This window comes from Schistocerca gregaria, chromosome X (assembly GCF_023897955.1).
Source record: "Schistocerca gregaria isolate iqSchGreg1 chromosome X, iqSchGreg1.2, whole genome shotgun sequence".
Taxonomy (NCBI): domain Eukaryota; kingdom Metazoa; phylum Arthropoda; class Insecta; order Orthoptera; family Acrididae; genus Schistocerca; species Schistocerca gregaria.
The window spans coordinates 207,776,936-207,793,238 of record NC_064931.1 but is presented as its reverse complement, the minus strand read 5'-3'; the positions used below and the strand labels follow the sequence as shown (position 1 = coordinate 207,793,238).

Below are 16,303 nucleotides of genomic sequence, written 5' to 3'. Positions count from 1 at the left end.
GGTGTCTTTGATGAAGGTTGTGAGACTGCATGTAATGGGTTGAAGGTGTTGATCTACGTAGGCAGAGATACGTTCTGTGGGGGCCTGGTAACCAGCTACAATGGGGCGGCCGGGATGGTTGGGTTTGTGAATTTTAGGAAGTAGGTAGAAGGTAGGGGTGCTGGGTGTCGATGGGGTCAGGAGGTTGATGGAGTCGGGTGAAAGGTTTTGTAGGGGGCCTAAGGTTCTGAGGATTCCTTGAAGCTCCGCCTGGACATCAGGAATGAGATTACTTTGGCAAACTTTGTATGTAGTGTTGTCTGAAAGCTGACGCAGTCCCTCTGCCACATACTCCCAGCAGTCAAGTACCACTGTCGTGGAACCCTTGTCAGCCGGAAGAATGACGATGGATCGGTCAGCTTTCAGATCACGGATAGCCTGGGCTTCAGCTGTGGTGATGTTGGGAGTAGGATCAAGGTTTTTCAAGAAAGATTGAGAGGCAATGCTGGAAGTGTGAAATTCCTGGAAGGTTGGAGAGGGTGATTTTGAGGAAGAGGAGGTGGGTCCCGCTGGGATGGAGGACGGAACTGTCCAGGCAGGATTCAATTTAGATAGTGTCTTACCCCTAAGGTAAGTCTTTCCGCTCCCGGGTTTGGAATGACTCCTTACCCTCTCACTTGAAACCCACATCCTTTCGTCTTTCCCTCTCCTTCCCTCTTTCCTGATGAAGCAACTGTGGGTTGCGAAAGCTTGATATTTTTTTATTGTGTCTATCTACCAACACTTTCCCGTTTGGTGTGTATATAATTTCTGGCATACTTTGAAATATTGATATTACACATTCGAACTTGTCCTGTACAATTTGAGATGAGATCAGCCTATAAAAAATTCTGTAATAGTTTCATGCAATATTAGTGGAAACATGTTACTAAGTTACTTTGGCAGTCTTTCTATTTTAGAAGTTTTTATGTTGAGATTTCTTTTTCTTTTTTTCAAAATGTTTAGTTCTCAGTGTACTGTACAAAAAATGCCTCCATGGTGCCAACATTGAAGTATGAAGGAAGTGGTGTTATGGTGTGGGGATGTTTTTTGTGGTTAAGATGTGGTCACTTATTGCTCTTAAAAAAATGCTAAATGCGGAAGGATATGAACTCATTTTATAGCATTTTATTTTGCGTATGGCGGAGGAACATAACTGTTTGCATTAGCATGGCAATGCACGTGGTGATAAGCAACATCTTTCAGGCAATAGTTTGTGGCCAATAACATTCCAGTAATGGACTGGCCTTTCCCAGAGACACAACCTGAACACAACGGAACACCTTCGGGATGAGTTATAACTCCATACCTGAGCATCCAGCATCACTGCCTTCTATGGTTTAAGCTCTTGGGAAAGAATGACCTGGCTTTCCTCCACAGATATTCAGACACATAATTGAAAGTGTCCCCAGCAGAGTTCAAGCCATCATAAAGGTGAAGGGTGGATGCACTCCACATTCGTGTCTACTAATAGGTGTCCACATACTTTTGATCAGATAGTGTAGATAAAATACACAGAAATACCATACTTGTAATCACAGTCTTCACTTATGTCCCTGTTAACTTCACGGCTGGTGTTTGTTTCATCACTCCCAGTATTTACATCATGCTGCCCCCTGAGTATGTTGACGAACATTTCTTGGAAATCAAATGGACGTGCCTGACAATCATAATGGAAAAAGGAACAAATTGAGCCAACTCATAAATTACAAACTTAGTCTGTGGGATACCTGACACTTAATGAACTTTGATGTTTAAATAAGAGTTGTTTGGTGAAACTGGCTCTTCATTAGGAAAGTTGGTTTTCTTCTGCTATTCTCGCTGTGAATTTTTAGATCTTCGAGTATGGGAGAGAACTATTCTCCACACTTTTCAAGAAAAGCTCTTGCGTTGTAGACAGCTTTCTTTTCCAGTGTCGCTCAGAAATATGAAGAACAGTCGTATATACCTTCGCCATTTTATCAAAAACTTCGAGAAGTCTTAAGTGAATGGCAGTCTTGAAAACCTCTTTCTCTATATAACATTCTTCTGTAGTTAATAAAACTGCAATCTTATCCTTTAAGATAGTTCTCTTCATTTTTAAAGCTCAAAATGTACAATTGGCATTCAAAATGTCATAATTATCACAGTATTAAGGGAGGATGGTCATTGTATCTGTGACAGTTGTCACGCTATACTGTTGCTGTTCAATTCTTAAAAAAATTGTTATCATTTGGTTTAAACAACTCTTAAGCTGTTTGAGCGTCATTGTTCTAAACATCCACATACACTGCTCACATGACCTTCTGAGCAAAACAACTCAAAAAAGTATAGAGAGTACATAAGGAGCTTATGTTCTAGATATTTCACGAAAATACATTTGCTCCAATCCTGTGATGTAGTAAAGTGATTAGTGTAGTCATTAGGTCAGTTCACAAATGTCCATTCTTCTTGGTCATGAAGGCAATGCCACTATTTTTTACCGATTGATGTGTACATAAAAAAGGTGTACAGGGCATGTGCTTCATCAACATAATGTAAAACTGAGTAGTTACATAGTCAGGGTGCATAGGAACTCCAGCTGCAAACCACAGGATATATCCATCTGTTTGAAGCCACATAGCTCTGTGCCTTCCTGATTATTATGGCCTTTGCAAGGGTCACAAAGTCGTGCAAAAATAGTTGAAGATAGAATGAGGCAAGTTTAGTTCATTAAAGAATACTTACGCCACAGTAAGTGAATTGAAGTGTTATTAGACTAAGAACAACAAACATGTTAAGAAGAAAGGGAAATGCAGACATCATGCTTAGTGTTATTCTTAAACACACTCCTTCTAGACCAAAAATGAGCAACCAAATTCAGTCTATAATTTTCACGACATATTTAACCAAATTGTTGAGGCCTTTTGTTGGAAAGTGCACACACAGTTTTAGCCTTTCCACTGCTTTTATTCGTAAATAAAACACTTAGCTGTAACAGATCAAGTTTATTAGTTAGCTTTAATGCGTTTCCTTGTGTGCTAGAATATGGCTTCTTGAGTCTTGGTCAGCGATTGGTAACTGCATGGATATAATCTCATAATTTAAGCACACACTAACCTCCACATATTTCTTACTAACATATATTTTGAAGAAAGAGACTGTTACCATGGGTAGCCCTCATTCACGTCTGATTGATACCATCTATGATGAGCAATCACCTTGACCATTATACTGTCTGATCACGATTCTGTTCCCACATACCCTGTGGAAGAAGTGCTGGCTGTAGTGTTCAGAAGTAATATTAGGAAATGTTAGTGACAATAAAAATTGGAGTCAGGTATGGAGACTCACTCAGATAGTCTAATGATTAAGGTGACTTTTTGCAATAAGCAAGAGATTTAAATTTGAGTCCTAGTGTACCTCACATTATCCTTTATCTCAACATAGTCATTCTATTTCAGGTTCAGCAATAAGGAATGGTTTTCACAGGACATCATTTCATCTGAGTGCATATTCATTAATTTCAATTGAAGTTGGTAAATTGAATTAAGTTGATTTTGTTCCGTTGGAATATTAAGCTTACCATGGAATGTCAGAATAATAGAGTTCTGGTATTTTTGGAGTTATTCATTTTGGGAGCGGAAGATTTGTAGACAGGACATTCCGTTTACCACAAGCTTGTCCGTATGGACTTGCAATTGCAGACATTGAACCACTGCTATGCTCTGCAGCCTACAAGCACCCTTTAAATTTTATTTCCCAATATACTGTCTGTATTATTAAGCAATAACGGGTATATGTAATGCCAGAACTCTAGAAAGACTGAGGGAAGGTGAAGAGGCTACTGGTGTTCTCTAGTTGATAGCTCTTCTATTATTAGTGAAAACTATTTCTTAAAAAATTATCATAATCATGAAGAACTGTGTTGTGAAAGTTATCCCTCCACACTGTCCAAAACAGTCAATCTTCTGAGAAATGTAGCGCACAATCTACAAACACAAATTTGGGAATCTTTAAAATTCCGTTTGAGTATGGTAAGTGTCATATAGATCAAGTGATAAAGATTAAAGAATGGTGCACTGAACATCAGCAAAACACCCAACTTCTTCATATTAATAAATCAGTGATGGTATAGTCTTACAATTTCTGCTGGCCACTGAATGAATTGTGAAAATTCAGATCTGGGACACAGCTGCCTCTTTCTGAGCTTTTGTGCTCAATTAACTGGTGGAAATATGTTAGATACACTGCAAATAAAGTGGAATGATAGATTCCATTTAGACAGATTCTAGAATCTTTCTATATCTCATTTCCGCTATCACAGCAGTTTTTAAGAAGAGGCTTTGCTGTGTTTACGTTCTGAAGTCTGCTACCATTTTTACAATGTTCCACCTGACTCATAACCTATTCAGACTTGCAGATGTTGTAAAGTGACTCTGTGCTGGTATGTACGAGTTGCAAAAATTGATATTTGGTGAATTTTTATTAAGCTGCGTAAGGTTTATATGTGTGTGTCACTGCGTCAGTTATGTTGTCTGAGATGCCCACGTGTTGACATATCGAAGACTAAATAGGTTCAAATCTCCATTCAGTCACCAGCTCACTTCAGCAGTAGCTGGAAGACTTCAGTTGGAAATTTGGAGGAGGAAGAAGAAGAAGAAGAAGAAGAAGAAGAAGAAGAAGAAATGATAACCCAGATGTGTGCATGCCTGCAAATGGAAAATGGTTGAGGGTCTCTGGAATGCAATCATATTTCTCACATCGTGTAACTGAAATCTTTGCTATTCCTTTCATACTGAGACAGGGCTGTGTGTACATTGTATGTTCAGTATGGACTAGGCATCATTGCAGGTTCAGTAGTGCACACTTTGTATTTGCATTCAGAGGCCGAGGTCAATGTGCAATCAAAAACCTAACAGACTTCAAGAGAGGGCTGATTGAGGGGGCCCGATTAACTGGATCATCAGTAACCAAGACAGCCAGCTTATTGAATGTTTCAAGAGCAACTGTTTCAAAGGTCATGACAGCTTGCACAAATCGTGGAAAGACATCATCGTGTAAACGTAATAGTGGGCGCAAATAAAAACTAAATGACAGAGATCGACATACACTAACAAAAATTGTGTCAAAACAACACAAAAGTATGGCGGTCATAGTTACTGCAGAGCTCAATAGCCACCTTAGAGAACTGTATACAGCAAATATTCATGGATGAGCTGCTATACCAAAACCATTAGTGATGACAACCAATGCAAAGAAGTATAAAACATGGTATCAGGAATGCAAATCCTGGATGGCTGATCAATGGAAACACGTCATATGGCCTGACGAGTCAACCTTTTCATCATTTCCACACTTGGCCAGGTTTACGTCTGGAGAACGCCAAAAGAAGCCTACAATCCTGATTACTTGATTCCTACAGTTAGGCATGGAGGTGGAAGTGTGATGGTGTGGGCAGCCATATTACGGTATCCTAAGGACACAGGCAGTAGTCTTAAAGGTCACATTACAGCCAGCGATTATGTGAACATATTAGGTGATCAGGTGCACCCCATGTTTCAAATGTTATTTCCCAACAATGATGACATATTTCAGGATGATGCACCCTTTCACACAGCCAGGACGGAACAATCATGGTATGAGGGGCATGCAATTGAACCACAGCGTCTTCCCTGGCCAGCATGGACCCAGGACTTGAACGTTATTGAACCCTTGTGGGCGGTATTGGACTATGGAGCAGATTTCCGACTCCCTCATCACTACAGGAGTTAGAAGAGGTTCTGATCGAGGATTGGTATAACATTCCACTGGAGATTGTGTGATCGTTATATGCCAGTATTGCAAGAAGCGTCACAGCTGTATTACAGGCAAATGGGGTTCCAACTGTCATTTCCCATGTCAGGCGGAGGCAAGGGCATATCAGTTCCAGTAGCAGCATACCTGGTAGAGCATGACCAGACTTCAAGTTAGCTTATTTTCCTCCAGAAAGATATTCATTACATACTACCCTGTGTACAGAAAATGGTGGTACAATTATATCGATTATCTTTCAAATTGTGTGATGCATAGAACGCAACATGTATTCCCAGAAAAGAATTGTTTTTCCAGTGTAGTGCTGCTTTATATTAAGAGAATAAATGAGCAACTCTCACAGTTAGCAGTTCAATTCCTTTGTCAAGTGCCATTGCTGTGTAAGTGTTAAAAATTTTGGAAGACATAATTTACATTGTGTGTAGTGAATGGAAGCTTGACATGATTAGGAATAAATGCTAGTTAAAATGGACAAATCAGAGAAAGAGTCAAGTAGTATGTGACAGAAGCTTCATGGCATATCAACAGTGTTTACTGGAACAAGACTCAAACCTGGAATCTTTTTTTAATGTCCTAGGTTTGTGTCCTGGTATGGCACACAGTGCCAGGAAGTTTCAAATCAGCACACAATCTGCTATTGAGTGAAAATTGATTTTGGAAAGTGTGTGTGATACAGTTATCCTTCAGGGACTGCACATCGATTACAAGTGTTGGGTAAAAATTGTGCTATAATATGGAGGGGTTTATGGCATAATGATGTAAGCCAGGTGTGGATGAAAATGAGTTAAGCACCATGTTATGTAGTGAACACTGCACTCATTTGCATGGCATAGTGATATATGTCTTTATATCCACAATAGCATCACAGATGGCAGCACAAACTCTACTTTGAAATGGTTTGTATGATATATGTTATGGCAAAATGAAGTAAGTCTCACTTGCAAAATGATTATGAAAGAAAATGAGACATTCTGTTTACATGTTACTGCAAAGTGAAGTAAGTGTGACTGGTACCACAATGCCATAAAAACAAAATTAGATTTTCTGTTTCACCACCAGAAGTTTTCCTTTCTTTATTATTATTTTGCAGAAAAGTATGTTGTATTTTAACAGTATAAAAACTGTTTTCAGCTAAGTTTTGTATTATAACATTGTCTAAACCCTTTTCAGAAAAGTTTTGTATGATAATATTGTCTAGACCATTTTCAGACAAGTATTATATTATTATATTTTTGTCTAAACCGTTAGCTTGATTATTTGGCAGTCGTTACTGGTGTTTGAATGAGCTTATGTTTATGGTAATATGAGTAATTTAGAAAGGCTTAGAAAAATCATGAACAAAGAGGAAGAAATATTGGGTTCTGCTTCAGAATATTATTCATCTGAATGTGAGTACAAAGAGGATAACTAATGCCAAAGGTGTGGAAGAAAATGACAGAGAGAAGATACAAGACAGGAGACAAAACTGGAAAGAAATTGAGGTGAAGCATATAGTACCAGAAAAGGTGAAACAGTTTTTGCTAATATATTTTGTAATTATGGTTGCCACTGCACACTACATTGTGCTTAAAAATAACCAAAGAAGAAAGGAAAGGAATTTTGTAAATTTTAGAAAAATGGTATATTTTAACTCTGGAAGTGCGTACCTATGTGAACTTATGTGAACTAATCAAATCAGAAACGCCTGCAGCAAGTAGCCCACTAACTGTATCTTGATCTCCAAATGCACTTTACATTTTCAGAATTATTGTCTGTAAAAAGTGTTTTCTGGGACCTTTTCGAATATACAACAGCAGAATGTGTCGATGTACATGAAGAGAATAGCAAGCAGAGAGGTGCATTAGTGATTAGAGAGGTCGTCATAAACCTTCCAATAAAGCTCCGGAAGGTACAGTTCATCATACTCATTCCCGCATTAAAAGTTTTCATATTATCAGTTGCATTATTCTCCACTGAAAAACCCTATCAAACATTACTGAGTCCTGAGTTGAACACCACAGTTGTGTAAAATTTATTATATAGAAAAATTTATTTGAAGATAACATTAAACCAGTGTCAGAGCATTTGTATACAAAGATTTTCAATCATGATTTCAATCTAAGTTCTCACCCGCCAAAAAGAGATACGCGCACATCATGTAATATGTACTAGAAGCAAATGTAAGTTGCTGCAGGTGAAAAAAAAAAAAAAAAAAAAAACAGACAGTTAGAAATGCCACATGAATTTCATTTAAGGAGAGCCAAATCTGCATGAAATTCTTTGAAAGTCAATAAGGAATGATCAAAATCCAACTCCGAAAGTTTGTACACTTTTACATTAGATTTGGAAAAAGCTCTGGCCTTTTCAAGTTAACATGTTCAGTAGCACATTATAAATGCAATGTATATTGTTATAATCTTGGCTCTCACGACCTCGGAACATGACTGTTGTCTTGTATGTATGGTATGAAACTGTAGCTTTGAAAGGAAAACAGGAAATTTCATTATCCATAGTGCATCACGTAAAAGAATTGGTTTGTGCAAGAAAACACCAAACAATGTACAGTAATGCCTGCACTGGACAAAATAGAAATTTTAAAATTGCACTTTGCTTTCGAAACTTGTGACAGATCACTACTTCAGGTGGATGTTCTTGAGCATAATTTTATGACAAGTGGGCATTTGTATCTCCCAAACTCTCAAATGATGCTGATTTTGGATCTGTGGAACTTCAGGCAGAAGGAAAAACTTTCTACACACTGTCAGACTGGGGTAAAATCATTGCTCAATCACAAAGAAGGAAGCCATTTGCACTGAGGTGACAGAAGTCATATAGGATACCTCCTTATATCATGTTGGACCTCTTTTTGCTCGATGCGGTGCAGCAGCTCAACATGGCATGGACTCAACAAGTCCTTGGAAGCCCCTGCAGAAATATTGAGCCATGTTGCCTCTATATCTGTCCATTATTGTGAATGTGTTGCTGATGCTGTATTTAGTGCATGAACTGACCACTCGATTATGCCCCATAAATGTTTAATGGGGTTCATGTCTGGTAGTATGAGTGGTCAGATCATTCACTCGAACTGTGCGGAATGTTCTTCAAGCCAAGTGCAAACAACTGTGGTCTAGTGACATGGCGCATTATCGTCCATAAAAATTCCATTGTTGTTTGGCTGCAAATAGTCTTCAAGAAGCTGAACGTAACTAAGTTCAGTCAATGATCGGTTCAGTCAGACCCAGTCTATTCCATGTAAACACAGCCCACAGCATTATGAAGCCACCACCAGTTTGCACAGTGTCTTGTGACAACTTGGGTCCATGGCTTCGTGGGGCCTGTGCCAGACTCGAATCCTACCATCACCTCTTATCAACTGAAAATGGGACTCATCTGATCAGGCCATGGATTTCCAGTCATCTAGGGTACAACTGATATGGCTACGAGCCTAGGAGAGATGCACTGTTGATGTCCTGCTGTTAGCCAAGGCACTCCCATTGGTCATTTGTTGCCATAGCCCATTAACACCAGATTTTGCCACAGTATCCTAATGGATTTCTGTGGTTATTTCATGCAGTGTTGTTTCTCTGTTTGCACTGACAACTCTACACAAATGCTGCAACTCTCTGTCGGTAAGTGAAGGCAATCACCCATGGTGTTGTCTGTGCTGAGAGTAATGCCTGAAATTCAATATTCTCGGCACACTCTTAACACTGTTGATCTCAGAATGTTGAATTCCCTAATAATTTCTGAAATGGAATGTCTCATGTGCCCAACTTCAACTACCTTTCTGTGTTCAAAGTCTGTTAATTCTCAATGTGTATTCATTATCACATCTGAAACCTTTTTACATTAATCACACGAGTAAAAATGACAGATCTGCCAATGCACTGCATTTTTATGCCTTGTATACGTGATACTACTGCCATCTGCATACGTGCATATCACTATCCCATGCCATTTTACACCTCAGTATAGAGTAGTACAGATGAAGCAAGAAAATTTTCATTGACAGTAGCTTTGCAGAAGGCAGTAGTTAATCCCAATACAAATGAATTGTAGTGTCCAGTTTCTTGGCTACAAATTCAATGATTGTAATATAAAAGATTTGAACCTGGAAAAAAAATTACGAGACAACTGTGCTAAAAAGGAATTTTACACCATGCATATATATGACAGGGAAAGAAGGGATGTCTAGTCGAGCTCAACATTATAAAACAGGAACCACTCTACTGTGAAATACAACTAGCTGGTAATTTGAAGAAAAAGGACATGTTAGCCTTGTTACCATACATCCTTCCTGTTCACCATGTGTTCTTTTATTCCCTGAAAGAAACTATTGAGGGCAAGGATAACTGAATGTATTTTTGTTTTAATTCAGACTGAAATTCATGCAATTTGTACACAATTATGATGTTGATGTTAATATTGCTACATGTAATTGTGCTCAGGTATTGTTAATTCAAAGTGAAATTATTAGTTCAAAATGAAATTAAATTCATAGACTTTATTAATTATGGTCATAATATTAATATTACTACACTTAATTTATGCTCCATTATTAATAATATCCCTTACTAGACTCAGTATCCCTATATGCACTTCATTTAGGCTTTCCTAGTTTTTCTGTAAAATTTTTCACAAAATGTACAATTTCTCAAAATGAGCAGACTTGACTTACATAATTATGCCATATATCCCTTCATATGAACTGCAATAAATGCATGAAATTAGTTGTGAAAAGTTTGTGGCTTAGGTTTAATCCACACAAATATCTGCAGTGGCGCTAACTATTGTTTTTATGAGTTGTGTGGCTAGTAGTGAAACTTAAATATGGAACAGCTAATGAAGCACACATACTCGATATTATTGAATTGTAATGTTAGTTGCTACTTTGTTGCACACCTGCCTGCTCTGTAATGGTGGTGATCTTGCACCAATTCTCTCAAAACACACTCTGCAAAATAAGTGTACATGATTATTTTGAGAACAGGTTGCCTTGAAAATTGTAAACTTTTTACTGTGATTTGAGCACTTAACTGTCAGTTCACCACCTTCCACAAAAAGCATAATAGAGTTGAATTACGAAGTTCAATTTGTTGCAGGAATACCCAAAATAAACATCACAAAAGATGATATGAAATTACGGACAAAACACTATTAGAGTTCCCATTAATATATATATATATAAAAAAAAAAAAAAAAAAAAAAAACCTCACAACTACCATATTTGTAAAGATGGTATAATGTTACTGACACCTAGGATAAATTTGTTTTAGGTATGTTCAACATGTCTCCGATGCAAGAGCTGTGGTACTGAAAATGTGACTAATTTTGTGGGTAACATTCCACTCTGTAAAGCATGCTTTAAACTGCGACAGAAAGGGAACTATTGCCCTTTGTGCCAGCGTTGTTATGAAGATCATGATTATGATACCAAGGTAAGTTCCCTGTCATTAATAATAGCCTGACGTAGCAGTTAACACTGCTTTCTTTGTGTATGTTACCAAAGAATATCCATAACATATTTTCCTGTAATTGATTACCTTATTGTCCTGTTAAGTGTAGAATACTCAGTTTTTTGCAGTCAACCATTAAGTGGTATTTTTCCACTGCATATAAAAGTGTGATCGCTCACAAGCGATTAGTTTCATTCTTGTCTAATTTGTTCTCTTGGCAATTCAATTTGCCATTATATTGATTGCTGATGGCTGCATTAGATTTTGTATACAAAAGCTTCTTGCTCTGTGCATGAAGTAGGAATGTACAGCTGCTGGCAGCTGCAGTAAGTAAATAAAGTTCTCGGTCTCAATTTTTATTTCACATAAATATGCTTTTGACCAAATAGCAGTCATTATTTCTATATGATTGTGATCTGCCCTGATAGTTGTGTGCATTAGCATGAAGGCGCTTCCAGGATTCTGGGAGGTACATCGTGACCTGGTCAGCGTAGATGTGGTTTTTAGGCAGTTTCAAATATCTGTCTAAGTGAATACCAGACTGGTAACCATGTCAGTTACATGACTCACAAAAATTTAGAAAAAAACTTTCACAGACTTTCCTATTGTGTAACAATAGATGCAGTCTGGGGAGGTACACAAAATTGTCGTCGGGTGGGTGGGGGGTGGAGGGGGGGGGGGTGGAGGGGGGGGGGACATTGCCAAATCCAGTAATTGATGTGGTGACCCTGTGAAAATACAGGAAAAAGATTATTTCTTTATGACTTTGGAATCAAAATTTATTTTAATTTTTATTATTATCTAGTAATAACTGTGTCACATTTCTTTTGTAAAATAACTTGATGTTGTTGTGAACTGCTCTGAAACAAGCAACAGTGCTGTTCAGGAGTATTCTGAATCATCAGAATACTTATTTCTATAACACTTGGTGAAACATAGATGTTGGACAACAATGAAAAAACCTTTTAATGAAAGTGGCTTATTCATTAGGTTTTTTTGTGTTCTGATTACTGATGTGATAATTAAAAGAGGAGAATTATATGCACAGTCACAAAATATGTGTGCATTCTTCCACTGTCAGACAACAATACATGCATGATCAAGTGAAAAATACATTATAAGAGGCACTATCATTTTTGTTCTCAATTTGTTAATTCACTTCCCTTTTTGCATAGCTAACAGCTAACATTATTTTTAAATTTGTCCTGTGGGGTTCCTGCATGTATCAGTCAAAATATTTTTGTAGCAAAAAATGACCCCTCTACATCACAAGAGCTATAGGTACAAATTTGAACAAACATACTTGTGAGTGCCAGATGAAGTTCTTCATTCATACTTCATCCACAAAACACTTCCATCACTAAACAAAAGAATCTGTAGTCTAGGTTCCTGCTTATAACACTGTTCGGTTTGTTCTTTGCCTCACCTAATCCATGTAAAAAATATTTTATGGTGCCTTTTTGTAATCCAAAAAACTGCCTGCAGCTTAGAATCGAGTGCAAAGTAAGTGGAAGTTCTGAAAAATGTTGGTAGGTGCTGCCACAACTAACTTCTGCCATTGAAGATACATAGCGCTCCACAGGCATGCTTAGCAGGCACAAAGATAAATACTGGCGCCAAAACCTCTGCGTCAGTAAATAAATTAAAAGAAAAGGTAGAAGAATGTAAACATTATGCCATGTATTCTTTCGTGTTTGCTGCCTAATGAACTATGAAACTGGAGTGAGACAAGAGCAAATGCGGAAGAATATACATATTATGTCATGTTTATATTCATATTATTCTTATGCTGAATAGTGATACAGTCAGAAACGAAGCACAGCAACTGACTAGATTTTTAAATCTAAGATGAATCCAATTTTTGTGCAGAATGTAATGTACTAAAGAGGCTTCTGCAAAGATTTTCAAACAGAGAAATTTTTTCGCTAAACTCTCATTCAGAACATCTATCATACGCAGTCTATTATTTGGTTCCTTGTTATCAAAGAAAGCTGCAGTCTCTTGCATATACACTCCTGGAAATTGAAATAAGAACACCGTGAATTCATTGTCCCAGGAAGGGGAAACTTTATTGACACATTCCTGGGGTCAGATACATCACATGATCACACTGACAGAACCACAGGCACATAGACACAGGCAACAGAGCATGCACAATGTCGGCGATAGTACAGTGTATATCCACATTTTGCAGCAATGCAGGCTGCTATTCTCCCATGGAGACGATCATAGAGATGCTGGATGTAGTCCTGTGGAATGGCTTGCCATGCCATTTCCACCTGGGGCCTCAGTTGGACCAGCGTTCGTGCTGGACGTGTAGACCGCGTGTGACGACGCTTCATCCAGTCCCAAATATGCTCAATGGGGGACAGATCCGGAGATCTTGCTGGCCAGGGTAGTTGACTTAAACCTTCTAGAGCACATCGGGTGGCACGGGATACATGCGGACGTGCATTGTCCTGTTGGAACAGCAAGTTCCCTTGCCGGTGTAGGAATGGTAGAACGATGGGTTCGATGACGGTTTGGATGTACCGTGCACTATTCAGTGTCCCCTCGACGATCACCAGAGGTGTACGGCCAGTGTAGGAGATCGCTCCCCACACCATGATGCCGGGTGTTGGCCCTGTGTACCTCGGTCGTATGCAGTCCTGATTGTGGTGCTCACCTGCACGGTGCCAAACACGCTTACGACCATCATTGTTACCAAGGCAGAAGCAACTCTCATCGCTGAAGACGACACGTCTCCATTCGTCCCTCCATTCACGCCTGTCGCGACACCACTGGAGGCGGTCTGCACGATGTTGGGGCGTGAGCGGAAGACGGCCTAACGGTGTGCGGGACCGTAGCCCAGCTTCATGCAAACGGTTGCGAATGGTCCTTGCCGATACCCGAGGAGCAACAGTGTCCCTAATTTGCTGGGAAGTGGCGGTGCGGTCCCCTACGGCACTGCGTAGGATCCTATGGTCTTGGCGTGCATCCGTGAGTCGCTGCGGTCCGGTCCCAGGTCGACGGGCACATGCACCTTCCGCCGACCACTGGCGACAACATCGATGTACTGTGGAGACCTCACGCCCCACGTGTTGAGCAATTCGGCGGTACGTCCACCCGGCCTCCCGCATGCCCACTATACACCCTCGCTCAAAGTCCGTCAACTCCACATACGGTTCACGTCCACACTGTCCCGGCATGCTACCAGTGTTAAAGACTGCGATGGAGCTCCGTATGCCATGGCAAACTGGCTGACACTGACGGCGGCAGTGCACAAATGCTGCGCAGCTAGCGCCATTCGACGGCCAACACCGCGCTTCCTGGTGTGTCCGCTGTGCAGTGCGTGTGATCATTGCTTGTACAGCCCTCTCGCAGTGTCCGGAGCAAGTATGGTGGGTCTGACACACCGGTGTCAATGTGTTCTTTTTTTCATTTCCAGGAGTGTGTGTCTATATATATATATATATATATATATATATATTTTGTAAGTGGTGGTAGCACGCACAGAAGCAAGCCATGCTGCAAGCAGCAACAAGTTGTGAACAATCATTATCACAATGTGACATTTATGACACAGTACAATAATGCATTTTCAGCTTAGAGTGACGTAAACACATATAAGAAAGAGAACGGCACTTATCAGATCATAGCAAAATAAGCAATTGATTCAAACCAGATGAAGCATGTGAAAAAGGAAGGGTACGGACGGAGCCCCTGGCACATAGCAATGGCTACTTCGCAAAGCTTAAGAGTTAAGCTTACGATTCAAACCAAACTATTGTAGCTGTATCTTCATCCATTCGACCTCAATTGTGTCCCATGTTACAATGGACCAACTTTGTTTCGATTTGGAAGTGCGATCTAAAACTTTTCTCCCCCCTTGAATTTTGAGTCTCAAATTTCAGGTGCGGCTGAAATTTTTTTCCTTAATTTCGAGTCTCATTTCTCAGGTGTGGCTTAGATTCGAGTAAGTGTATGTCACTAATAGTGAAAGGTGGACAGTGAATTTCTAAAAAGGAAACCAAATGTGAAAAGTCAAATCATTTGATTACAACTGATAGAGTAAATGTAAGTAAAATGCAATATGGAGGAAAAAAAATAATAATTATGTTGTAGGTGTGTGTGTGATGGGCGGGGGGGAGGGGGGGGGGGTTACATCAGAACTAAGATAAAGTTTTCATTTAGTAGCAATCAATCATATCTCAATTGAGTGCTTGCTCTCAATCTTTGACTGTTACGGGGTGTTGAACTGACCAAAATTACACACTTTTAGGACCAAAAAATACACACACCATGGAGAAATTATCCAAATGGGACAGAAATTGTTAGATATGGTGTACATGTATGGACAAAGAAATGATAGCAATTTCAAAAAAATTTGAAGGAATTTTGATGATTGAGGAAGTCGGTAATGTGTTGGTCCACCTCTGGCCCTTATGCAAGCAATTATTCACCTTGTCGTTGTTGGCTGTCCTACTGAGAGATGTGGTACTAAATTCTGTCCAGTTGGCACATTAGATTGTCAAACTCTTGAGATTGTTGGAGGGCTCTGCCTGTAATGCTCCAAGTGTTCTTAGTTGGGGAGAGATCCAGCGACCTTGCTGGCCGAGCTAGGGTTTGGCAACCAGAAGACAAGCAGTAGAAACTCTTGCAGTGTACAGGAGGGCATTATCTTGCTGAAATACAAGCCCAGGATGACTTGCCATGAAGGGTAGCAAAACAGGGGGTAGAATGTAGTCAACGTATCATGCTGTAGGGGCGCTGTGGATAACAACCAAACAAAATGAAAAGAAATGTCCCCCTAAACCATCACTCCTGGCTGTTCTGCCGTATGGTGGTTACAGTCGGGTTGGTATCCCACTGTTGTCCAGGGCATCTTAAGACACGTATTTGCTTGTCATTGTACTAAATGCGAAGCAGGACTCATCACTGAAGACAACTCTACTCCAGTGAATGAGATTCCAGGTCAAATACGTGTCTGGAGACACCACAGACAGTGGTGGGATACCAACCTGATCATAGTATGAAGGCTTTCATGACCAGATGACATGTCTTCTGGTAAACCTTCCGGGATATACCAACCTGAACCA

At 39.6% G+C, this 16,303-nt stretch overlaps 1 protein-coding gene across 1 annotated transcript in view; it reads left to right on the top strand.

Annotated features, from left to right (window-relative positions):
* LOC126297970 (histone-lysine N-methyltransferase trithorax-like) overlaps nt 1–16,303 on the top strand; it is a 116,012-nt gene that overhangs the window by 44,215 nt on the left and 55,494 nt on the right. The window contains exon 4 of the mRNA XM_049989286.1: nt 11,046–11,207. Coding sequence (XP_049845243.1) covers nt 11,046–11,207 — 162 coding nt within the window. The remainder of the gene's footprint in view (nt 1–11,045; nt 11,208–16,303) is intronic.